Here is a 21,978-nt window from a genome sequence, read left to right on the forward strand (position 1 = left end):
AAACACTGCTTTGTAACATTTGTTCACACTTTATTTAAAACTTTTTGATGAACAACATTTACAGTCTAGACAAAGACAATTCACACAGCCGCCATTTTGGACCCCACTCACTTCCTCCTGAACCTGCACAACACACGAGAGCATTAAGAACGTCAACCAGACCTTGACGAAGAACAAGCAAAAGCAAAAATAAAGTACCTGGAGCTGCCTGAACGCTTCCTGTCCAAGCCCAGGCGCTTCCTGTCGCTGAAGGATGGCCTGAAAGCACACAAATTTCTTTAAATATTAAAACAATTAGAGTAGAAATGTAGTAAAATAATTGAAATAAATAGGAGATGACGAGAGTAGAGTCAATTCATTAAGAAATGGATTAAAATAAGTAAGATATGAGATGAGGGTAGAATATAATAAAAATAAAGCAAAGTGCTAAAAATGACTCACCCTGCTCTGTATTGTTTGAGAGCTTTGTTGCTGACGTTGGTTAGTTCTTTGTCAAACGCTGACTTGCGGCCTCCTTTTCCTGCTTTCTGTTTGGCTGCTAAAGACAAGTGGGGGGGGGGCAATGTTCAGGCTGTGTGATCTATCACGTTATGTTTTACATTCTGACCTTTAGGGGGCGCCTCCTCCTCGGCCATCGCTCTCGCTCGCTTTGGTCGTCGCTCCCTCTTGGCCACTCGCTCTGCGAACATCTGAGCCTTCAGGATCTCGAATTGAGCGCGCTCGTCAGGCTGGCCCATGCAAACGCACGCACACACAGACACACAGACACACACACACACACACACAACGCTGCCTTCAGGTGAAGTGGGAGAGCGAGTCGTTGCGAAGAGAGGAGAAGAAACTAACCGTCATTTCTTTCTTTCTGCTGTCCTTCACAAACTTGTCCCTCTTCTTCTTCCCACGCAGAGCCAAGTCAAACTCCTGCAGCGCCTTCGACACTGATCACACACACACACACACACACACACACACACAACTATTCTGTATACACATACTTCTAGAGCTAAAGCAATTACAGAATATGAAACTAGAGCAAATTTACTGTATAGGGCTAGGGTGCACAGAACTAGACTGTATAGACCTAGTGTAGCGCTTCAGTGCATGGAATTAGAGCTTACAAAGCTAGTACATAGCGCTAGAACGTATAGAGCTAGGGTGTATACAACTACAGCTTAAAGAGGTAGTGTACAGAATTAGAGTGGATAGAGCTAAAGCACATAGTACTGGAGTATCAAGCTAGAGCTTATAGAGCTACAGTGTACAGACCTAGAGTAAACAACTAGACCTTATAGAGTGTATAAAACCAGACCTTGCTGTGGTCTGAATTTCAACTCACTGCGGCTCTGTTTTCTTTCCTGCTGCGTCTGAAACCAAACTCTCTGAGAGTCATTCGGGGCGGTGCCTTCCAGACGCTTCTGTGCCACGCTCAACTGTGTGCACGCACGCACACACACAAAACATTGCATTCCATGGTTGGTTGACGTGACTGACACATGATTGGCATATGCTGGTTCAAAGACACGTGTGTGTGTGTGTGTGTGTGTGTGTGTGTGTGTGTGTGTGTGTGTGTGTGTGTGTGTGTGTGTGTATATGTACCTTGGCCTCGGAGGCAGCCAGCTCTCTTTCTTCCTTCTCGAGCTTCACGACAGCTTCCACATCTTTCTCCAGTTTGGAGATGTGGTCTCTGAACTTGAGGACGACGTCTGTGTCAGACACAAAGACAGTTTGGTGCCAGAAGTCCAGCAGGGAATGTTGCTACTCGTCACCAGTCGGTACCTGGAGGTAGCACGCGGGCCTTCACAGAGTTCTTGGCTGACTTGACCACTTCCTTCAGCATCTTCCTCTCAGACTCCCCGACCAACGACACCGAGCGACCCGAGCGACCGGCTCTGGCGGTGCGGCCCACTCGGTGGACGTAGTGCTTGACCGTGGACGGCATGGTGAAGTTGATCACCTGACATGGGAGCGTAACAGGTCCTCAGTGAATGTTGTCTGCTCAGGTCCATCTGCAGCCTCTCACCGTTTTCACGCCGTCTATGTCCAGACCTCGAGCGGCAACATCAGTCGCCACCAGGACGTCGATCTGGTCGTCTTTAAAACGCCTGCAGGAAGACACACACGACACCTTAGCTTCCTGGGGTTCTTTGCACTTTCTGGACTGTTTGTGCGCTTCTCTAATCCCTGCTTCGTGTGAAAGTCTCGGGTTCTGTCTATGTACCGGAGGTTCTCCAGTCTCTGGCTCTGGCTCAGTTCTCCGTGCAGTTCCCCGACTTTGAGCCCCATGAGTCCTAGCAGGATGTGCAGTCTGTGCGCTTGCTTCCTGGTCTGTGTGAAAACCATCACGTGATCCTGGAAGGTTCTCGTCAGCAAAGCTGACACAAACCACAAAGCTATGACATCAGATGTGCCCGACAACCGGCACAGTCACCACCGACGGTACCTGCCACCATAGCCTCGCGGTCTCCCTCTCGGTTTGCTCGGATTCGGACAAACTCCTGTCGCAGGTACGGAGCCACGTCGGTGTTGCTGTTGACGAAGATCCTGACGGGCTGCTTCAGCGAGACAGCTGCCAGGTCCTTCACCTGGAGAGGCAGGTCACATGACACTCAGGCAAGGGAGAGGCAGGTCACATGACACGTAGGCAAAGTAAGGCCAGGTGCAGCACCTCTTCAGTCATGGTAGCGGAGAACAACATGGTCTGTCGGTTGTAGGAGCACAGCCTGATGACCTCCTTCATCTGCTCCTCAAAGTACTCGTCCAACATCCTGACGAGCACAAAATATATTTTTTCTTTTTTCAGTACGCATCCTGCACTGTTCTCGCTTGGTTCTGCCTTACCTGTCAGCCTCGTCCAAGATCAGGATCTCGATGTGGGTCAGCTCAAAGCTGGGCGTGTTGTGAAGGTGGTCGATGAGTCGGCCGGGTGTGGCGATGAGGATGTCTGGCCCCGCCCTTAATGCCGCCTCCTGAGACTTGAGGTCCAATCCGCCTGCAGAGAGACGGGCGGGTGAGCTGGGGTCCAGAACAACAGCGTAGACATTTTTTGAGGAGTCGTACCGACGGCCAAGCAAGTGGTGATGGAGGTGAACTGGGCCAGCTGACGGGCCACAGAGTGAACTTGAATACCCAACTCTCTGGTAGGAACCAGAACCAACACCCGGGTCACCTGGGACGTCTTGGGCTTGTACACCAACCGCTCCAAAACGGGCAACATGAATGCGGCCGTCTTTCCTGGACAGGGGAACAATCTGACAATAGCATCTGGTACAGAACCTTCCTTTTGGATCACGAGGACGGTACCTGTCCCGGTAGCGGCGCAAGCGCACAGGTCTCGGCCCAACAGTCCAACAGGGACACACGCTTTCTGAATGGGGGTGGGCTGCTTGAAGCCCAACGATGTGATGGCCTGGAAGAACCAGATGCCTCGTTAGCACCGTCAAACAAGAGAAGCAGAAACTGCACCGGAGGAAGAACCCGCAATGCAGCTGTGCTCAAGCAGTCATTGAAGACGACTGTCCCCAGAGTAAGACAACAAGTCTCTCAAAAACACAGAAAGCACTTAAGTTTACAAGCCAAAAGAAGACGACTAAAAAACATAGTTAGCGTAGCATAGTATAGTACAGCATAGCACAGTGCTAACCAACACATCAGGTGACAAAGCTGTGGAGATGTGCTACCTTCAGGATGGGTCTGGATAGGTTCATATCATCAAAGGTCAGCGTGTCATCGAACTGTGAGGCATCTTCAAGGAATGACTGAGCCTGAACACACACACACACACACACACAATTATTTAAACTCACGTCTGTTACCATGGTGACAAAGCAAAAACCTCCATAAACAAACCTCCTCTTCCTTCCTCCTCTTCCCTCGTCGTTCCTTCTCTCTCAGCGTGTCTGCAAGCAGCCAACACTTATTAGCATTGTTATTAGCATCATCTATTAGCATTATGATTAGCATCTTCATTAGCATTATTGTTATCAGGACCTCCTACCGCTTCTTTCAAAAATTCAAAATAAAAGCCTCTTGGCTGGCAGAACTCACCAGCTTTGGTCAGAATCTCCTCGTCCTCAGAGTTAAACTCATCCTCATCTTCATCATCCTCCTCCTCCTCTTCAGGCTTAATTTCCATCTTCCCTTCTTCCTCATCCTCTTCATCCTCGTCTTCCTTCTTTGTCGCAGAAGACGAGGCTGCGTCACTTTGAGACGGTTTTTCCTACAGAGCAGAGAGGAAGCAGAACCTGAAGATTTAAATGACATAATGGTGCACGCCAATGGACAGTTATATGCAAACCACGCAAAGAACAACGTTAAAGAGATGACACAGAGAGCCAGAAGGAAGTAGAAAGTGGACATACTGTACCTCGGCTTTCCTCTTCTTTCGGATTTTCTCTATTTTCTGGTCCAGGGTGGTGAGAGTTCTCTGCCGTGCAAAGAAAGAACACCAGGAGAAGGTCAGAATATGACAACAGCACAACAGAACTGTGCTAGCATTTAGCCAGTATTAGAGAAGGTTCCGGTGGGTTCTACCTTCTTCTTGAGCTGCTTCATGACGTCAGCCATGACCCAGTCGTCATCATGGGCCAGCCCGTCTGCCTCCCCAAAAACAAAGTCTGTGTTAAAGTCTCTCGCCCCTCGACTCTGACTACCAAACTTCTTCTTCCTGTTCAGAACGATTGGCTCTTCCTGGAACACAAAAGAATCAGAACACATGAGTAGTCGGATAGGAACGAAACATGGGTAAACAAAATATGCCTAAATATTTTTTTCATGTTTTTTTTATGGTGTGTGTGACCTGTTGCAACAATACAATCAACGAGGCCTTTATTTTGAAGAGCAAATCTATATCGGAAAACAAAGTTGTAACTATTAGCACGTGATATTAGTTGATTGACACGAGTGTGACAACACAAACTACTACTATCACTGCTACTGCTTCTAGGTGTGCACTTCTGAACGGAACCGAGCTCTGCTTGGCCTTCAGACGCCCGGAGGTGCCCTTCGCCGTGGAGAATGCTGCTCCTGTGGTCGGTCTTCCTCACCTCCTGGTCGGACTCGCTGTCGGGTTCTTCCGGACTCTGCTCCTCGTCCAGGATGGTCCCGATCAGACCCAGCTCCTCCAACATGGTGTAATGATACCAAAACACGGATTTAGAGTAGTTTTGTTCCAGAAAGTCAAGACTTTGCTAGGATTTCTCTGCTCACACACGTGTCCCGACGAAAGACGGAAGTTCAAACAATCTACATCCGGTGCAACTTCCGTTTGTTCCTCTACGATGTTTTTCTCTACTCAGTAATTATAGCTGGAAATGTACGTGAGAGATATAAATCAAAACTACATGTACACGATTAATAAAACAGTGTATACGTCAAACATGAAGGTTTTCTTTTTAGCTATTCGACTGAAAGTGGCGATTGTTTTGTTTACCTGCAATGTCCGACTGGGCGGACACATGTCACGTCAATCCCGTCTTTGAGCAGCGGGGAAGGATGGGGTTCAAATCAAGCATGTCTGGCAGTTGCGACGCGTTAGACATAAAATAAAACAAAAATAAAATAGAAAAGGCAAATTAAAATCCAATTAATCACGTCATTCAGGCCGCATATATTGTTGAAAGCAATGTGACATTTTGAACTGAAGTATGAAGCACCATTAGTATGGTGGGGGCAATACGCCAAATGTTCGTATAGACTCGATACCAAGTAAAATCAGGGTCAGGATTGCCGATACCAATACTAATACCAATACTTTTTACTTGATTTTTTTCAAGATGATTGAATGTTTTTGTGTTTAATTTGTTGATTTTGATTTTAATAAAAATAAAAACGCAGGACAAATATTTTAGGCAACTAAATAAATTTTTAACCACAAATTTCATTTGTGAACAATACAAATACAACAGTATAAGACACTGTAACAATATCAACACAACAATATCAAATGTCAAACAAAAAACACTTGTTTGAGCAAAAAATAAAGTCAGTAGTACAAAATAATAGCAAAAACTGGTAGTGCCGCTCATTCAAATCCTTTTGGCCCTCAAAGCCCTCCTGTGTCCAAGTTTTTGTCATTAGAAATAATATAACAACATCAATAATGTAACAATATGAACAACACAACAAAAACACACAGATATTTGTAAAAATAAACAGAGAACTGAACACGCAAGCATCGATCTCAAACGGACCCCTTTGGTATCAATGGTATCGATATTTGGATCGATCCACCCACCCACAAATCACCAGTATTTGTGTTGTGATTCAGTGTGATGGCAAACAGCTGGAATACACACACACACACACACACTTCGACAGCAGCAATTCTTGGAAAGCGTTGGTCGTCTCAGAGACGACCCCAAGTTGGCCTTGCACCAGGAAATGAAAAAGAGGCCTCTGGGAGACACTGACAAACATCTCGTCCCACATTGCCCTCCACAGCAGCGAGGGAGGGGGGAGGAGTCAGTCCCTGGGGATAAAAAGTCTTCTGAGAGGAAGAGAAGAACACACCAACAACCAGCAACAGAACCAGCACATCTTTGCACATCCTCTCAGGCTGCTGACCAGTAAGTTTCTTCATTTTCACTTTGGCACATTCCCAGTCGACCTCTCACACACACACTCATACACATGCGCGCACACACACACACACACACACACACTCAGACAGAGTCCAGACTGGACATAAACACACACAGACATGACGGATAGGTGAGTTTGTCTCCATTTTATGTTGTTTTTATGTTGGCTGCTCTCTCTAACACACACGCACACACAGTGACTGAGGGTTGTACGGACGCAGTGGAAAGTTAAACGCTTGCGTGAGTCAAACTAGCCGCTGATGCTAATATCAACAAACATGCTGGTAGTCATCCATTCAGTGTTAAAGCAGCAATCGGGAAGAATTGTCTTTGTGTCTCTCAGGCTCCCTGTACGTGTGTAGAGAGTCATTTATTAGCTGCTGACGTGTGAGTGACATGTTGGAAGTTGTGCAAACGATGCCAAGGTGAGAGCGGCGTGGTTGCCGTGACGACAACAATCGTCATTTTTGTTCTTCCAAGCCAGCGAGATGAAGCTACACTTTTAGGATAAAGTGCAGGGCGCGTACCGTATAATCCTAATCGCATGACACTCTGGTTGGACGTCTAAACGAATCCTCTCAAATGAGAGACTTGCGGAGGCTCCAGAGGTCAAAGGTCATTGGGCAGGAGCCTAAAAATGGTCTCTTTGAAGCAAAGCTTGTAAATCAGGTTAGCACTTAGCGGTTAGCCACATGTCCACATGTGTACCACTGAGCTGTCATTAAAACGGATTACAGGATGATTTTGTGCGTGTGTGCATGGGTGCATGTGTGTGCTCGGTGCATTAAGACTTTTGAACCGCTTTACTTTACATCTCCTTTAAAACATACTAAACGCTTCCTTGTCTTGTTTTATTGAACTTACTATTTTAACTATTTTACTTCACTTTACGTTTACTTTTAAACCAAAACACTTCCTTGTCTTATTTTATTTGTGAATTATTGCTACATATAAAAAATGGACTTGATGAGAAAAACGTGAACAAAGGTGGTAAATAAAGTTAATGAGACATGAAAAGCTAAAAAGGGAGTTGAATCAGGAAAAAGGACAGGAGGAGCATGGAGATGAAAGGCTGAGAGAGGAGGCGGGGCAGAAAAGGAAGGGCGGGGCTTCAAAAGAGGAGGCGGGGCAGTAATGTGAAGAGGCAGGACTGTAACGTGAGGAGGCGGGTTGTGGTGAAAGCCAGTTTACTGGAGTTCAAACTGAAGCCACCGTGAGAGAGTTCAAACAAGAAACATTTGGACACACACACAAGACGTTTGCCGGCACGTTTGACCCAGTACAGCAGCTGACACCTCACAGAACATTCTGTCTTTTCAAAAAGAAACAAGCAACAGAAGATGCAAAAAAAATGACCCACAAAAAGTGTCAGAGGTTATTAACATATTAAAATGTGTACTTTACGTGACTGTAGCAAATGAGGTGACCTGTTGTTTTTGGGCGCCATGATGTGTTGTCACAGAGGTCTTCTCTACGTGCTTCTCAGGCTTTTCGGACCAGGATGACTTCCTGTCTCTCGCTCCCTCTCTTCTTCCTTCTGGCGTTGGCGTCATCCGTCATGGCGGCCACAGAACCGGCCGGCTGCAAGATCCGTATCACGGACAAAGGACTGAACAAGCGTAAGATCAGCCTGGATGTCCTGTCATAGACTCGTGTGATGATTGCTACGGCCACTAGGGGGCACGCAGCCTGTCCAATGAATGCGAGAGCTGTCCCTGGTGCTGAAGGCACATGGTCCACGTGCCTAATGAGTGTCATGTTTGTTTTCTAGTCAAGTTTGAGACGGAGAGGTTTGTGGAGGAGGAGCTGAGCAACATCAGCATTCCAGAGATGAAGGGCGCTGAAGGACGCTTCCAGTACACCATCACTGAGTATGGACCGTGGTTCCAGACCCAGAACCCGGTGTGGGTAGCAACTTGAATGTGTTGTTTCTCCTCCAGTGTGAAGATAACGGAGCTGAACCTGAATCACGCTGACCTCAGCTTCCTGCCCGACGTGGGCCTGCTCTTTGATGTCCAGAACTCATCCATCACGTTGAGCTTCCACAGAGAGATGCTCTACTGGTTCTTGTTAGTGCCCCGCAGAACTCGCTCAGAACTTCTGAGCTATGAGGTGGGCAGAGGGCGGAGACAGTGACGGCATGTTGTTGTTGCTGTCTTATAGTTACGACACAGGAAACATCAATGCCTCAGCCGACGGCGTCAACATCAACACGGCACTCAAGCTGGTATGCGATCAAGATGGCCGACTCAAGATCAGCAACGTCACCTGTGATGCCAAAATCCGCAGGATGAGGGCAAAGTTCAGCGGGACGCTCGGGTAACGTCTTTGTTGTCATCATCATCATGGATGACATCATCTCTCAACAACGTGCATCAACTTCCTCTTTTCTTGTCTGCAGGAGAGTTTACGACTTCCTCGCCAAGTTCCTCACCACCGGCATGCGCTTCCTCCTCAACCAGAAGGTCTGTCCCTCCCTGACCCGTCTGTCTGTCTCCCAAAAATCCGACCTGTCTGCATGTCTCTGGCCTGTCAGATCTGTCCAGCTCTGGACCACGCGGCTCTGGTCCATGTCAACTCCATGCTGGAGACAATCCCGGTGAGGACGGAGGTGGACAGCTACATTGGGATAGATTATTCCCTGATGGAGGATCCAGTGGTGACGTCTCGCAGCCTGGACATGAACTTCCGAGTGAGACAGACTGGCATGTTTGCTGTGTCGTCTGGTTTTTGATTCATCGTGAGTGTCTCTGTGTGTGTGTAGGGAATGTTTTACAACCTGGCGGAGGAGAACGACACCTTGGTCAACTACGCAGCAGAGCCTCTGATCAGAGAGTACGACAGGATGGTCTACTTGGCTCTGTCAGAGTTCTTCTTCGACAGCGGATTGTTCTCTTACTACAAGGCGGGAATCTTCCAAATGGACGTCGTAAACGAGAAGGTGAGCGCTCCCTTGTGGTGTACTAGCAGGGCAGCAGGACACGCTGAAGGATGTTTTGTCGTCTGTTTTGTCAGATGCCCAAAGATCTCGAGGTGCTGCTGAGGACCACCTACTTTGGAAGCATCATGATGCTGGCGAGTGACACCACAACAAGCAACAAGCGCACAAACACAACAGACGCTTACCGCTGCTGTTGCTTCTGTTAGAACCCGGCACTGATGGACTCTCCCATCTCTCTCCAACTGGCCGTCAACTCGCCTCCTAAAACCACCATCAAGACATCCGGGGCAACGGTTGCCATGACAGCTATCGTCAAGGTGATGCTAATGCCAGCAGGTCAAGCTCCGGTCCAGCTCAGCAGCATGACCATGGTACATACACACACACACACACACACACACACACACACACTTCGTCAATGTTGGAAGATTCCAACTGAGATGTTGTTCTGCAGGAAACAAAGTTTAACGCCAAAGTTTCGATGAGGGGAAAACGTCTGGCTGTACATGCCGATCTCCGCAGGTTCTCTCTCTCTTTCTCACACACACAGTGAGCTAGCTCAGAGACATAACGCTTCTTTTATTCAACTTTGGCCTTTCAGGTTCAAAATCTTCTCCAACCAATCAGCGCTGGAATCTCTGGCGGTAAGACCTGCTTCCAGTGTCCATCTGTCCCCGTCCAGTCCATCACCTGACATGTTTGCTCTCTCCTGTCTGTCTGATTGTTCATGTGATGCATGTCCTCTCCTCAGCTGATTCCTCTGCAGGCTCCTCTGAAGACCATGTTGCAGATGTCTGTGGTTCCTCTGATCAACAGTAAGGGAACATCATCACCCACACAGCAATACACACTAACCTCACTGCTGTGTGTGTGTGTGTGTGTGTGTGTGTGTGTGTTTGTTCAGACTGGACCAAGCGAGGTGTACGGATTCCTCTGGCGGATGGGTTGGACTTCGTAGAGGAAGTAGTGGAATATCACAATGTACGTTTGTGGAGGACGTAGGTGAAAGCTGAATGGTCTCACAGTAGCGCTGTTTCCTCCCTGCAGGGTTTCATCGTGATCGGAGCCAACCTTCACTTCAGCAAAGGCTTGAGAGAGATGGTGGGCGGGGCCAAGGCCAATGCAGACGTCTCCCTCTAAACACAGTCGCGTGTCAATCACATATGTAAATATTTGCCTTGTGTACACTTTATACACACTCTCTGTGTTGTGTTCATGTTTATGCACAACTCACCTCTCAACTTTCACAAAGTGTGCGGATGCCGGTCACCGTGGCAACAACACAGAAGCTAGTGTAGCATCAATACGCTCATCTAAAATGACGTACTGTGACTTAAAAAAAATTAATTTTTGACAGCACACTTTATTGATCAGCACGTACTGATAAACACTGATCAATAACTGAAGTCATCGGTTCATGAGTCATGAGTTCCAGTTCATCAAATATCTTCAGCGGATCCAACGCGCTTCCAGTCTTTGCCGGTCGCCATGTCTGCGACGCCGTCGTAACCATGGAAACCACACTTGCTGCCCGCCACTGCACAGCCAAAGGTCAGCGCGTCCTCTAAACGTGCACCTGACGGGAGGGAACGCTGACGTCAGAACGCAGGAGGACTTGGGTGCGTAAAGAAGTAGGACAAAAACTTCACCATTGGATAGTTTGTGGATGACGGCGGCGTTGAAGGTGTCCCCCGCTCCAAGCGTGTCCACGAGGCGCTCCGGAGGGAAAGCTTCCGAATGGACTAACGAGCCATCGGGAGCCAACGCATCCGCTCCTTTTTCGGCCCATGCACAGATGAGGACCGCCCTGCGGATATCGAGACAAAATGGCTGAGACGCCATCCAGTGGGGTTGCGGACCTTTGAGCCACTCACCCAGCTTTGACCCGGCAGCGGAGTCCTTCTAGAGCACTCAAAGGCGTCTGGAAGCCAAAGTGGCGAGCCACATCTTTGCTGACAAACACCTGAATAGGACAAGTGAAGAAGTCAAACTGCGTGTGGGTCACGTGGGCGGGGCGCCCCACTCACCACATCCCCGTGAGCAAACAGCTGGTACAGCGGCTCTCTGGGCTTCTCTATCTCCACGGAGATGGTGATCCGCTGCTGCTGCTGCGGCAACGTGCTGTTGTAGCGCGCCACCCGCTGGATCATCTTCAGCTGCTCATCAGCGTTGCGCCCCTACAAGACACACAGGGAAGCACAGCTCAGCCCGGTCGATCTGCTTTAGACGCTTGGCGGTGCTCACCTCCCAGTGGATCCACTTGAAGTGACGCAGGTCCACTTTGGAAAAGTCTTCTGCTGTCACATCAGGGACGTTCCTAACAAAGGGGAGATTATTACCATGAGCATTCATCTTCAATACGGTTATATTTGATTTTTTGTAGATGATTGATCATTATTATTATAATTATTCATTAATAATGACAACAATCAATGAGAAGCACCAAATTAAACCCAAACCACTGCAGACAATAGTCGCCTTCAAAAACTTCGGCTCTGTAACAAAGCTAAGCTAAAACTCTTCTCTCGTACTTTATTTGATGTATGTAATAATTTCCTTGACGGGTCTAGTGGTTAGCACGTTGGCCAATACAGGAACAGCTGGGATAGGCTCCAGCATGCCACCGCGACCCTAATGAGGATGAAGCAGTATAGAAAATGGATGGATGGATAATTTCCTTGGCTGTGTAAGAAGACAAACTAGCACATTTAACCTTGGTAAAAAAAAAAAAAACACAATATAAAGCTTAGTAAGCCGGCATTAACTACTAAGTTGCTTAGTAACTTCCTGTAAGCAATCAGTGGGAGGAGTTTGAGGCTGCGATGTCACTTCCTGACATGCAGCAACACGAAAACAAAACCCCTCGCGCTGCAGTGGGTCACGTGACCTGCCATTAGACCAGGATCAGGATCAGCTGTAGGTCTTATAGCGTTCACAAGGCGCCATGGAGCGTTTGTTTTAAGTCCTTCAGCGCCGGAGGGGCGGAGCTTAAGGAGACTTCCAGTGTCAAAGATTGACAGTTCCGCTGGCTTACAGAATCAAACGCTCTGGCGTGTGGTGAACACCGCAAGGGTCGCCGAGTCGTCTTACGTGTCGGACAGAACGATGGTGCGTGAGCCGCTGGACGGACACACTACACAACACGCACTGGGCGTTTGGCCTTTGACCTGCCAGGCTACTGCTGAAATATCAATGGCGTGCTGCGAGAAGTCATCCACGATGAAACTGACGGACACACACACACAGGAAATGGTTTGGTCGGGCCCCCAAAATAAACGCACAGGGAACCTGACACAGCGGCGATCTCCTTGACGACAGCGATGATGACCTGAAGCAGAGAGCGTTTTAGGTACACACACACATACACACACACACCTGTTGATGTGCAGGATGGTGCGACTTCCTGTGCTCCTGCTGCTGATGACCAAAGATGTTGGCGTGACGCACTGAGCATGCTCAGACACCAGAGACATGTCGACGTTCAACTTCTGAAAGTCCTCCAAAATAAAACTATAAACAGGAAACTGTTTCACACCTCCTCTGCCCTCCAAAGTAAAAGTAGTGCAGGTGGGGGTTATGACAGATGAAAATGATTTTGTCGAGTGGAAGGTGAGACATGTGGGAGGACAGCGAGTACGGACACCTTCAATGTTGGAGGACCTCACCTGGCCACAGGTCCAGCACACAGAGAGCCCATGAAGGCGCAGGGGGAGCCCAGCAGTGAAAGCACCGTGCAGGAGTTGGAAGCGTTTCCACCTCGCTGCCATCGCTGTGACACACACCTGAACACAACACGCAACAAAGGACGCCATCTTGAGGCCATGACGTGTAGTGGTAGTAGATAACACTTTATTGATCCAGAAGGAAATTAAAAGCAGTACTGCAGTTGTTTAGCATTGTCCATTAGCTTGAAGAGCGACCTCAATTAATGACATCTGGACGTTCGATTATATGTCTGATCAGTTTAGTTGTGCTGGGGTAGCGCTAGTTGATTTTCCCATTGCTGGTTATTGTTGTTAGCAGTTAGCATTAGCCTGCGCGCTGACCTGCTGTCAGTGTCTTCTTCTGGATATTTGTCAACCACGCTGATGATGTCGAGACACACAAGACCCACGCACAGAATCTTCTTGTCCTTCTGCTCCATGCTGCTCATCGTGCAAACGCGTTGTTAAAACTAGTGTGGACTTTGGTTAAGTAAATAATACAGTCATCTTCTTCGATCTGTTACTGGCGTCCAACTAATTGTGCTTTTACTGCCACCTCGTGCTCGGGGTGAGTCATTCACATCCCTTATTAACTTGCTGCAATAAGATGCACACGAGCCATGTTCCAAGTTTATTATTTAAAAATAAGCAACAGCAACATAAAAATGCTCTGGGCAGTGATTGTTACCATGGTAACCAGGAGATGAAAGGCTAGGAGAGGCTGATCAGCAGCTGAGGTCAAAACGGTTGCCTCTTGATGAATCTGGAGAAGAATAGGAGACATGGCTGATTGGCAGCTGAGGTCAAAACGGTTGCCTCTTGATGAATCTGGAGAAGACTGTGAACGCTGCCAGCGGTTTGTCTGTCGGTACCATGTGACCCGAACCCTGCCGGTGGAAAAAACGCTAAAGGTCAGCCACTCAGTTGAGTGAGGACGTGCTTCACTCAGGGTTTACCTTCACAGTGAGGAAGGCTATGTGGTCAAACTCTTTGACGAAGCCTCCCACTTGTCGTCCATCCTGGTCCTTGTAGAGCCACGGACGCCGACTCACCTCCACCTGAAAGACGCCGCGTCAGCATTAGCGACCGGCATGCCCTTCAATTGACGAAATCACTTTACCTGCTGGTTCAGTGACTCCACAAACCACTCGTCTCCCATGAAGTTACACGCCATGTCCACGTCGCCGTTGTACACCAGGACACGGTACTTCTATACACACACACACACACACACATAGACTTTAATTGTGAAAGTCAGCAGGAAGTGCAATGTGGACGTGAAGGAAGTTGTCCGACCAGAGCAGCCAGCAGTTTCAGGTACTGCTTCCTGACGTCCATGAAAAGACGACCGTAGCTGAGATACACCTCAGAGCTGGAGAAAGAGTGGTGTTCTGAGGTTCTTTGTAATAGGAAGTGGTCCACACTAGAACTTCCCGTTTGTGCGATACCTGCAGATGGTCCAGTCCGCTGCCTTGGGGCTGATGTGCAGGGCGTCTCGCACGTACGGATCATTCAGGAAGCGTGTTGCAAGGGTGGAGTTAGTGCAGGGGGGCTCCAGCCGTAAGGCTGGCTGAAGAGACGCTAGACCTCGTAGCTTCTAAAGAATGCGCACGCGCACACACACACGCAAACACACACACACACACACATTGAGAGACTGCCCGAGGTCTAAATACTGTATCCTCAGGTGGGTCGTCCAGACCTGCTTCCACAGCTGAGTCCACTCATGATGGATGAATAAGTGTCCCATGTCTCTGACGACCAGCTGGCCTCGCTCAACACTGCAATGACAAACACAAGGGGAGGCTCGGGAGAACGAGGTCCGAACCCGCTCGGCCATGACAACGTGGAAACTCACTTGAACCTCTGGGGGGCGCCACCTGGACAGGGAGCGTACAGGTTGTACATGTTGAGTCCAGAACTGTAGATGATGTCCTGAACCTCCGCCAGCTAGAGGGGGTGGGGCAAACATCAAACACCTGTAGAACCTTGGACGTCAGTAGAGTCAAGGAGACACTCACGCTGTTGGAGCAGTTGACGTCCTGGTTGCTGTGGAAGTTGCACTTGTGCTCGCTGCAGCAGAACATCTGCAGACGGCTCCACAGGCTACGTCCCAGCAGGCCGTGGTAGTACGCGAAGTAGACCAGAGAGTTGTCGTTCAGCTCGTAGCTCGACATCCCGTTCCCCACCGCCACACCCTGCAGGCAGACCACTTATGAAAACTTATCATTTCACGTCACTACTGGACTTGAGCACTAAAAGACTAGACCAGGGGTATCTAATGTGCGCCCAGGGCGCTTTGCAGCCCTCAACTTGTTTTTGTTTTTTTTTTTAATTGGCTTGCGGCACATTCTACACGGCCCGTGTAAACCCTGCAAACCAATATGGCCGACTATACGTGGAGCGGTGTTTCAATTAGCACATTTCCGTGCTTACAGTATGCATTCTGAGCACAGAAGTACATACTAGAAGTAGGGCAACATGCCAGGACCCAGATGTTAGCATTCATTACCTATATTGGCTATGTTGCAGAAAGGCAGGGGCTAACTCAAGTGGTTGCAGTTCACCATTAAAAAGGAGAGAAGACGACAACAAGGACGAGCATATTTCCAGTTAAGTGTTCAACCACAGTAATGGATTTGGGACAGCACTTAACTCTTCAAATTTGCACCCTCAGGAACTACGTAAGTACGCAGCGTACACGGTACACTAATCCCTTGTTTATAGCAGTTAATTGGTTCCAGATCAATAAGTGAACTGAAGTGACAAGTGACTTTCCGCAAACGACGATTCCTTATTTATAAATTGAATATTTTGGTGCCCTGTAACTGACTGGCGACCAGACCAGGGTTGTACCCCGCCTCTCGCCCAAAGTCAGCTGGGGTAGGCTCCAGCATACACCCGAGCCCCTGATGAGGATATGCAGCATAGAAGCTGGATGGATGGATGGATATTTTGGTAGCTAGAGTATAGAAAACCTGTTTAAGACCTTCTAAATACGCTTTTTTTAACATAAGAGCCCTACAGGCATTAAATAACACCACTATAGTAATATAGCAGATCGCAATATAGTCATATTTATATTTTTTCATTGTACTTTTCTTCAAAGTAATGTTAAAATCTCATCTTGTAGACCCAATCTCGTGTACCGTGTCTAAGACATAACAGACACTCACACATTAGCATTAGAAGAGTTCCTTGTTTTTGTCTGGCCAGTGTACTTCCTGCAGTGGCTATTGTCTCATCAATGTAACACTACTAACACCTAGTGCCCAGTGTAGAATACTACACAACACGCCAGAATGAGTGTACTGAATGCCTTTATACTTCATTTAGCCATTTTTATGCTTAAAAATGCTTAATTTAGACCAATAATATGTCAAATTTGCTAAAACATGCTTTTAAAAAAATAATAATAACAAGATAATAAAATATTAATTAATATATTTTGAAAAATGCAAAAGAGTAAAGCAACCATGTGGCAAGGACGACTGTACACTTATTGAAATGTCTGTCACTTGGCCCGGATCGCTCTTGCATAAGAAATTTTTAATCTCATTGACTTTTTAAACTGGTTCACTAAGTATGGAAGTGTGTGAATTGAAATGTCTGGTACCCTTAAAACACATAAATTTTTGCCAGAATAGACTTGCTTGCAACATTTAGATACATTTCCCATTATTTTAAAGCCCTCAAAAAGGTGAGTTAGTTGCCACAATAATAGCTGGATTGATTTTAGTGAATTAAAATATCAATGTGGCTCCCAACACAGATTTTTCTACATGCCACCCTCAAAGGAAAAAGTGGACTAGATAAATATGTATTTATGTGTAGACCTCCTCTACACATCAACTTCATGTCAGGTTCCAAAACTCATCAACCTGCAGGTTAAGGCTGTCGTCCTCCATCACTCTCTCAGCCAGCGTGGGGATGTAGATTCCCGCGTAGCTCTCTCCAGTCAGGAAAAGTTCGTTCTTGCTCAGCTCCGGGAACAGACGGAAGAACTCCTTCAGAGCCAAGTAGTTGACCATGGACACCTGCCAGGAGGAAACACCGGCTGAGCACGAAGGAGAACAAACAGGAGCAGAGCTAGCGGCCGCGCTACCCACCTCCGTGTCGTTGGTGGCGTATCGCTTGTCGTCAGAGTACGAGAAGCCCACCCCTACTGGAGACTCCAGGTACAACATGTTTGCCACCTGCTCAAAAAAGGTGCCAACACATGACTTGACAGGTAACATGACAGGCGCAAGGTGGCACTCACCTTGTTCCAGGAGTACGGGTTCTCCTGCAGCATCATGCCATCAGCCTGAATCTGAAGCAGAGGTCAGAGTTCAACACGTTTGGTAGTAAAGGGAGAAAAAAGGGGGGAGGGGGAGTACCAGAAAGGGTCCATGTTCAGTCAATAGTCCGTCCAGAGAACTGCACCCAGGACCGCCATTCAACCACAACACCACCGGGTCAGACGAGGGTGCATTCTGGGACTCTACAAACCTGCGAGCAGGAAGTGATCGTGAAGACGGTGAGCGTGAGATGAGTGAGTGTAATAGCAAACACATTGCTTCTGGTTCTGACCAGTAGTGCAGGTGCTTCCCATCCGGCACATTCAAGTAACCCGAGTAATGTTTGAAGCTGGGCTGTTTGCGCAGGCCGGGAAGGCTGACCACCTCGTGGTCCGCCGGCGCCGCCTCCACGCTCAGCAGCCAGAACAGGAAGTAGCCCGGCCACAGCGCGAGCATCTGCAAGCACACGGGAAGTGACATCAATGGACAATTACAAACAGCTCTCTAAAACATATATTATTGTTAAGTTACCTGCGAGCAGATTGCAGTTTTGTCAGGTTTCAGAAAAAAAAAATTAAAGCTCAAAATCTGATCAGTTTTATTTTGGGATTTTTGTTCACTTACCGTACCCAAAATTAACCGAACCGTGAATATGGCGTACCATTACACATAATTTGATGCGTCATCATGTTTACATTGCAGTACCCCTCAGTGACCAGTGGGCGTCCACTGTGCCTTAAAATCCTCATGTGGTGTTTCAATGTCTTACAAAACCTGAGCGTTTGTCCAACGTGGACATGGTCACGCACAAACGCTCAAATAGGAACAAGACGACGCACACACATTCCAAACAAACGTTCAAATGTACTGAACATTTTCTCCCAACCTAATTATTTTGTCCCTTGATAACTTGTAGACGTTTCCAAAAGCTAGCGTGAATTAGCAGTGTGGACCAAACTGTTTGTTTTTAAACAGACGGTCTTCTGTTAAACGTTGAAAGCTACTCAGGGTGACAGCTAATTAGAAAATACAGGAAACGATGTGCTTACTTTAACAAACAGTAGTGACGTAAAGGGGAGGCTAGAGCTAAACGCAGCGTGCGTCCTGCAAAAAGAAAAAGCAAGAAAATCACTTTGTTAAGTTTGTTGACTGTCGAAAGCGTCATCTCACCTTATCTGTTTGCGTGGACGTCACACTTGTGTGGACACTTCGGACGGCAGCTTCTGATGAGCATACAATATCACATGACCGGACGAAGTCACGTGGCGGGACTACCGGGTCATATGACTCTGTGGGAAACTTTTCAGTCACTGATTGTACTTATTGTACAGTAGCAGTCAAAAGGCTGCACACCATCCATCCATTTTCTATACCGCTTCTCCTCATTAGGGTCGCGGGGGTATGCTGGAGCCTATCCCAGCTGACTTCGGGCGACAGGCGGGGTACACCCTGGACTGGTCACACTCCTCATTTATATCAGTTAGTAGTACAGTAATCCCACGTTCAAACCGTTAAAGCTAAATTACGTGAAGTAATTCTTTATAAATTTAATACGTCCATAGTTTAGAACATCGAAAACCTGTTAATGACCTTCGAAATACAGGTTTTAGCATTATTAGAGCCCTCCCGTGAGGCATGAAATAACACCCATATAGACACATTTAAGATCATATTACCCAATGTAGTAGACATAAGAGAAAATAAGACATTTTAGACATATATAGGACTTAACATGACCTCACACGTTAACATTGACAGTATACTTCCTGCGATGGCTATTGTCTCATCAATGTAACGTTACTGACACCGAGTGACCAGTATAGAACACTACTGTAATGCTTGTGGTTAAGGAGTGACTGGATGGACTAAAGAAGAGAACCCATATGCAGTGAACACTCACACCTGCACTCTTCACACTGCTAACTATGCTTTTTTTTTTTTTTTACACTGCTAACTATGCTAACACGAAACACTTTAGCTAGCCGACGTCACACACGGCATTTCCCAGGCCCCGCCTATTAAAGGCGCAGATACACCATCGCCTGTTCTGAATGCCTCTGTTTTGTTAAATTAGCCATCGTTGTACTTGAAATGTTTAATTTAGGTCAAGAATATGTACAATTTGCTTAAATATGCTTATTTTTTTTTACTAATAGGCCGTATTCAACCACAAAACACCCTGTTACACAAGTTGCGAGGGACGAGTGTACTGTACTGCATTGTCACACATTTGAAAATTCTTTGCAGTCGAAGCATATACATAAAATTTGTATGAAACATTTATGAGACACTTAAAATGAATTAGCAATTATGTATATTACATACCTGTATTTCCAAAAAGGTATTTTTTTTTGGCATGTACATTTAACACACACACACACACACGTGGCTACAAAGAAGTAATCTACATGCTTGAATATTAATGAGGTCAACTCAATTGCTTTTATTAAACATTTATTGAACTGGTTACCATGTAACAATCAGCACATTATAAAGCAAACGGGCAATTTTATTTAAAAAATGGTAAAAAGAAAAAAATCTATACAGTGGATGAGCTTCTGTTTTAAGGACGAGGGGGCGGTCTCAGGCCAGGAGGGGGTGGTCCTGCAAAAAATGAGAAGACAGATAAGCAAACATTCATCCATTGAATGCTCTCATTACAGGAAGTGTTTACCTCTCATGCCAGGGGGAGGCGGCCTCATGCCTGGAGGGGGCATGCCCATCGGTGCCCCTCTGCCAGGAGGCATGCCCATTGGAGGACCCATGGGAGGCCGCATTCCAGGGGGCGGTCCCATCATACCTGCAGGATGCGGAGCGAGGCAACAGTCAATCAGTTGCCATCATTTCACAGACATGATGGGGCGGGCATTGTAATCCTTACCAGGAGGTGGGGCACCTCGGCCCATTGGAGGCGGAGCTCCTCGTCCAGGAGGATACTGCGTGGGTGCTCCAGCGATGCTGGCGCCGGCGGCGGCTGCAGCGACAGTACCTCTTCCCTGCGGGGTCATCACCTAGGAGACACACGTCACATTAGCAAGGGATGGGACTCCACAACCAGAGTGTCATCACTATGCTTACCTGCTGCGATGGACCGCCCACACCCCTCACGGGCCCCGCCAGTCCAGCAGGAGCCTGAGGCATTGGCGCGCCAGCCGGAACACCGCGACCCGCCGCCCGACCCACACCTGGACCCCCGGCCACACCTGCCAGAGGAACGCGAGCGATGCCGGTCTGAGGAGACATTCGGTCACAATCCATTAGAAGGTTACTTTATAAAAGCAGACTGCGTGTGTGCTTACATCTTTAGGGGGTGGGCCCTCCACTGTCATGGAGACCAAGTTCTCACCCCTCAGCAGGACCAGGCCCAGAACTCTCTTCTCCTCTCGTTCTGGCTGCTTTGAGTTCTTGGGCCTGCATCAGAGACACATTGCTCATGTAGTTAAGACACAGACAGCTACATTAGTCATGTAACGCATGGAATCTGCTGGACTTACTTGATCTTCCTGAACTCGTCACAGTCACACAGGATGAGGTTCATGTGCTTATCAAAGGCCTTGAAGGTGCCAATGAAGATGCGACCATCTTGCAGGATGCACCTCATCCTGAAGTCGATGTGCTGCAACATTTTACTGCTCTTCCCCACAGTCTGGAAGCAAACCCACCACACCGCCATGATTATAACCCAGCTCGTAGTATTGCTAAAGGATAGCAATACTCCAGCTGTGTTCACTTTCCAAATTTACTCTCTGCATAGCTCAGCATCACAATACAAGCAAACTCCTGCTTTACCACAAATTAATATTTTACATAACAAAAGAAATACTTTAATACTGAATGAAATGGGACTTTGCTCAAGTCTTGCAAACTATGCTGCAAGTTGCTATAGTTTCCAGCCAACAGTAATTCCCCCCCAAAAGATAAGTTTGATAAGTTTATTTGAAAGTTACTACAATGTTCATTTGTGTGTTTTAATGAAAGACATGATGATTTACTTTGTGCACCTCAACTTACGTTAGCACAACGTCGGAGCGCTAGCTAGCTCGGCAGCTACGGTAGCCCGGAGCTAAACAAAGTAACACCGCTAAACAATATGCTAATTATCAAGTCAAACGGGACTTCATTAACAACGACTATAACAATCAAGCATATACATAAATATTGATGCTAGTGTTCTGGTGATTACATGAGCTTTCGACTCTAGTTTTCAATCAACAAACAGCGGCGTCCATTCAATCATAAAAATGTGAAAAAACAAGGCAATTTTAGCCACGTCGAGGTGGTGAACACATCAGCTTTAACCTGCGAAGATACTCACCATGTTTGCGGTTCTGATGGCTCCGATGCCCGCCGGATTCACCTATGAAACCCAAAAAATTGAGCCGCGGTTATCCCGCCAGGCCCGTCTTTATTGTAAACACTCACCGGAAGTGACGACCACGACCGGTAGTTCCACATTCAAAGTTTGCCCCGTGAAA

At 47.4% G+C, this 21,978-nt stretch overlaps 5 protein-coding genes across 14 annotated transcripts; 1 reads left to right on the top strand and 4 right to left on the bottom strand.

The window, feature by feature from the left end:
• Positions 1–14: 14 nt before the first annotated feature.
• Positions 15–8,152, bottom strand: ddx27 (DEAD (Asp-Glu-Ala-Asp) box polypeptide 27). 2 transcript variants are annotated; one of them, XM_054784787.1, is made up of 23 exons: positions 8,006–8,152; positions 5,429–5,512; positions 5,043–5,303; positions 4,531–4,686; positions 4,364–4,423; positions 4,045–4,216; positions 3,847–3,896; positions 3,678–3,761; positions 3,301–3,406; positions 3,058–3,231; positions 2,839–2,989; positions 2,666–2,765; positions 2,441–2,582; positions 2,219–2,372; positions 2,021–2,102; positions 1,777–1,954; positions 1,597–1,703; positions 1,337–1,430; positions 847–938; positions 608–728; positions 442–535; positions 199–258; positions 15–123 (listed from the first exon to the last, which is right to left on the bottom strand). In XM_054784787.1, exons 3-23 carry the CDS (start codon positions 5,124–5,126, stop codon positions 108–110), a joined length of 2,277 nt encoding a protein of 758 aa, XP_054640762.1. In that variant the 5' UTR covers positions 5,127–5,303; positions 5,429–5,512; positions 8,006–8,152; the 3' UTR covers positions 15–107. The 2 variants fall into 2 exon arrangements, with proteins under 2 accessions (XP_054640762.1, XP_054640761.1); XM_054784786.1 differs by having other exon boundaries at positions 16–123; positions 442–538; positions 8,006–8,145.
• On the top strand, positions 6,326–10,711 carry pltp (phospholipid transfer protein). The gene is made up of 15 exons (XM_054784791.1): positions 6,326–6,563; positions 8,065–8,197; positions 8,350–8,449; positions 8,519–8,647; positions 8,742–8,897; positions 8,980–9,043; positions 9,115–9,270; positions 9,343–9,519; positions 9,594–9,653; positions 9,726–9,890; positions 9,974–10,041; positions 10,121–10,163; positions 10,271–10,334; positions 10,424–10,500; positions 10,567–10,711. Exons 2-15 carry the CDS (start codon positions 8,080–8,082, stop codon positions 10,657–10,659), a joined length of 1,470 nt encoding a protein of 489 aa, XP_054640766.1. The 5' UTR covers positions 6,326–6,563; positions 8,065–8,079; the 3' UTR covers positions 10,660–10,711.
• Positions 10,712–10,862: 151 nt separating this feature from the next.
• khk (ketohexokinase) lies at positions 10,863–13,775 on the bottom strand. Of its 8 annotated transcripts, none has more exons than XM_054784793.1 (9): positions 13,566–13,775; positions 13,185–13,301; positions 12,895–13,059; positions 12,610–12,744; positions 11,764–11,836; positions 11,547–11,696; positions 11,394–11,482; positions 11,169–11,326; positions 10,863–11,095 (listed from the first exon to the last, which is right to left on the bottom strand). In XM_054784793.1, the coding sequence occupies exons 1-9, from the start codon at positions 13,670–13,672 to the stop codon at positions 10,959–10,961; spliced, it is 1,131 nt and encodes a 376-aa protein (XP_054640768.1). In that variant the 5' UTR covers positions 13,673–13,775; the 3' UTR covers positions 10,863–10,958. The 8 variants fall into 8 exon arrangements, with proteins under 8 accessions (XP_054640768.1, XP_054640769.1, XP_054640773.1 ...); XM_054784794.1 differs by having other exon boundaries at positions 12,895–13,029; positions 13,566–13,774; XM_054784798.1 differs by having other exon boundaries at positions 12,895–13,007; positions 13,566–13,711.
• Positions 13,776–13,841: 66 nt separating this feature from the next.
• On the bottom strand, positions 13,842–18,904 carry ctsa (cathepsin A). Of its 2 annotated transcripts, none has more exons than XM_054784788.1 (15): positions 18,877–18,904; positions 18,674–18,792; positions 17,796–17,959; positions 17,603–17,714; positions 17,485–17,535; positions 17,333–17,419; positions 17,105–17,260; positions 15,245–15,421; positions 15,082–15,173; positions 14,926–15,004; positions 14,672–14,820; positions 14,520–14,595; positions 14,344–14,433; positions 14,180–14,281; positions 13,842–14,110 (listed from the first exon to the last, which is right to left on the bottom strand). In XM_054784788.1, the coding sequence occupies exons 1-15, from the start codon at positions 18,887–18,889 to the stop codon at positions 14,027–14,029; spliced, it is 1,551 nt and encodes a 516-aa protein (XP_054640763.1). In that variant the 5' UTR covers positions 18,890–18,904; the 3' UTR covers positions 13,842–14,026. The 2 variants fall into 2 exon arrangements, with proteins under 2 accessions (XP_054640763.1, XP_054640765.1); XM_054784790.1 differs by lacking the exon at positions 18,877–18,904 and adding an exon at positions 18,553–18,607 and having other exon boundaries at positions 18,674–18,762.
• A 1,039-nt stretch (positions 18,905–19,943) lies between these two features.
• Positions 19,944–21,975, bottom strand: snrpb (small nuclear ribonucleoprotein polypeptides B and B1). Its single transcript, XM_054785415.1, has 7 exons — positions 21,819–21,975; positions 20,998–21,149; positions 20,803–20,914; positions 20,582–20,734; positions 20,385–20,514; positions 20,178–20,303; positions 19,944–20,107 (listed from the first exon to the last, which is right to left on the bottom strand). Exons 1-7 carry the CDS (start codon positions 21,819–21,821, stop codon positions 20,067–20,069), a joined length of 717 nt encoding a protein of 238 aa, XP_054641390.1. The 5' UTR covers positions 21,822–21,975; the 3' UTR covers positions 19,944–20,066.
• Positions 21,976–21,978: the final 3 nt, after the last annotated feature.

Source organism: Dunckerocampus dactyliophorus, chromosome 8 (genome assembly GCF_027744805.1).
Source record: "Dunckerocampus dactyliophorus isolate RoL2022-P2 chromosome 8, RoL_Ddac_1.1, whole genome shotgun sequence".
Taxonomy (NCBI): Eukaryota; Metazoa; Chordata; class Actinopteri; order Syngnathiformes; family Syngnathidae; genus Dunckerocampus; species Dunckerocampus dactyliophorus.

Excerpts from the sequence above, each read along its gene's own strand:
- ddx27 (XM_054784786.1), bottom strand. The coding sequence starts at position 5,126 with ATGTTGGAGGAGCTGGGTCTGATCGGGACCATCCTGGACGAGGAGCAG. Across the intron at positions 3,232-3,300 it reads TTGCGCCGCTACCGGGACAG|GAAAGACGGCCGCATTCATG; the intron begins GTACCGTCCTCG and ends TCCCCTGTCCAG. Across the intron at positions 1,955-2,020 it reads ACATAGACGGCGTGAAAACG|GTGATCAACTTCACCATGCC; the intron begins GTGAGAGGCTGC and ends CTCCCATGTCAG.
- pltp (XM_054784791.1), top strand. The coding sequence starts at position 8,080 with ATGACTTCCTGTCTCTCGCTCCCTCTCTTCTTCCTTCTGGCGTTGGCG. Across the intron at positions 9,044-9,114 it reads GCTTCCTCCTCAACCAGAAG|ATCTGTCCAGCTCTGGACCA; the intron begins GTCTGTCCCTCC and ends CTGGCCTGTCAG. Across the intron at positions 9,654-9,725 it reads TTGGAAGCATCATGATGCTG|AACCCGGCACTGATGGACTC; the intron begins GCGAGTGACACC and ends TGCTTCTGTTAG.
- khk (XM_054784792.1), bottom strand. The coding sequence starts at position 13,286 with ATGGCAGCGAGGTGGAAACGCTTCCAACTCCTGCACGGTGCTTTCACT. Across the intron at positions 11,327-11,393 it reads CGCTGCCGGGTCAAAGCTGG|GGCGGTCCTCATCTGTGCAT; the intron begins GTGAGTGGCTCA and ends CGATATCCGCAG. Across the intron at positions 11,096-11,168 it reads CATCCACAAACTATCCAATG|GTGCACGTTTAGAGGACGCG; the intron begins GTGAAGTTTTTG and ends CCCTCCCGTCAG.
- ctsa (XM_054784788.1), bottom strand. Across the intron at positions 15,422-17,104 it reads ACGACAGCCTTAACCTGCAG|GGTGTGGCGGTGGGGAACGG; the intron begins GTTGATGAGTTT and ends GTCTGCCTGCAG. Across the intron at positions 14,434-14,519 it reads TGAAACTGCTGGCTGCTCTG|AAGTACCGTGTCCTGGTGTA; the intron begins GTCGGACAACTT and ends GTGTGTGTATAG.
- snrpb (XM_054785415.1), bottom strand. Across the intron at positions 20,735-20,802 it reads AGGGCCCACCCCCTAAAGAT|ACCGGCATCGCTCGCGTTCC; the intron begins GTAAGCACACAC and ends ATGTCTCCTCAG. Across the intron at positions 20,304-20,384 it reads CCGAGGTGCCCCACCTCCTG|GTATGATGGGACCGCCCCCT; the intron begins GTAAGGATTACA and ends CGCATCCTGCAG.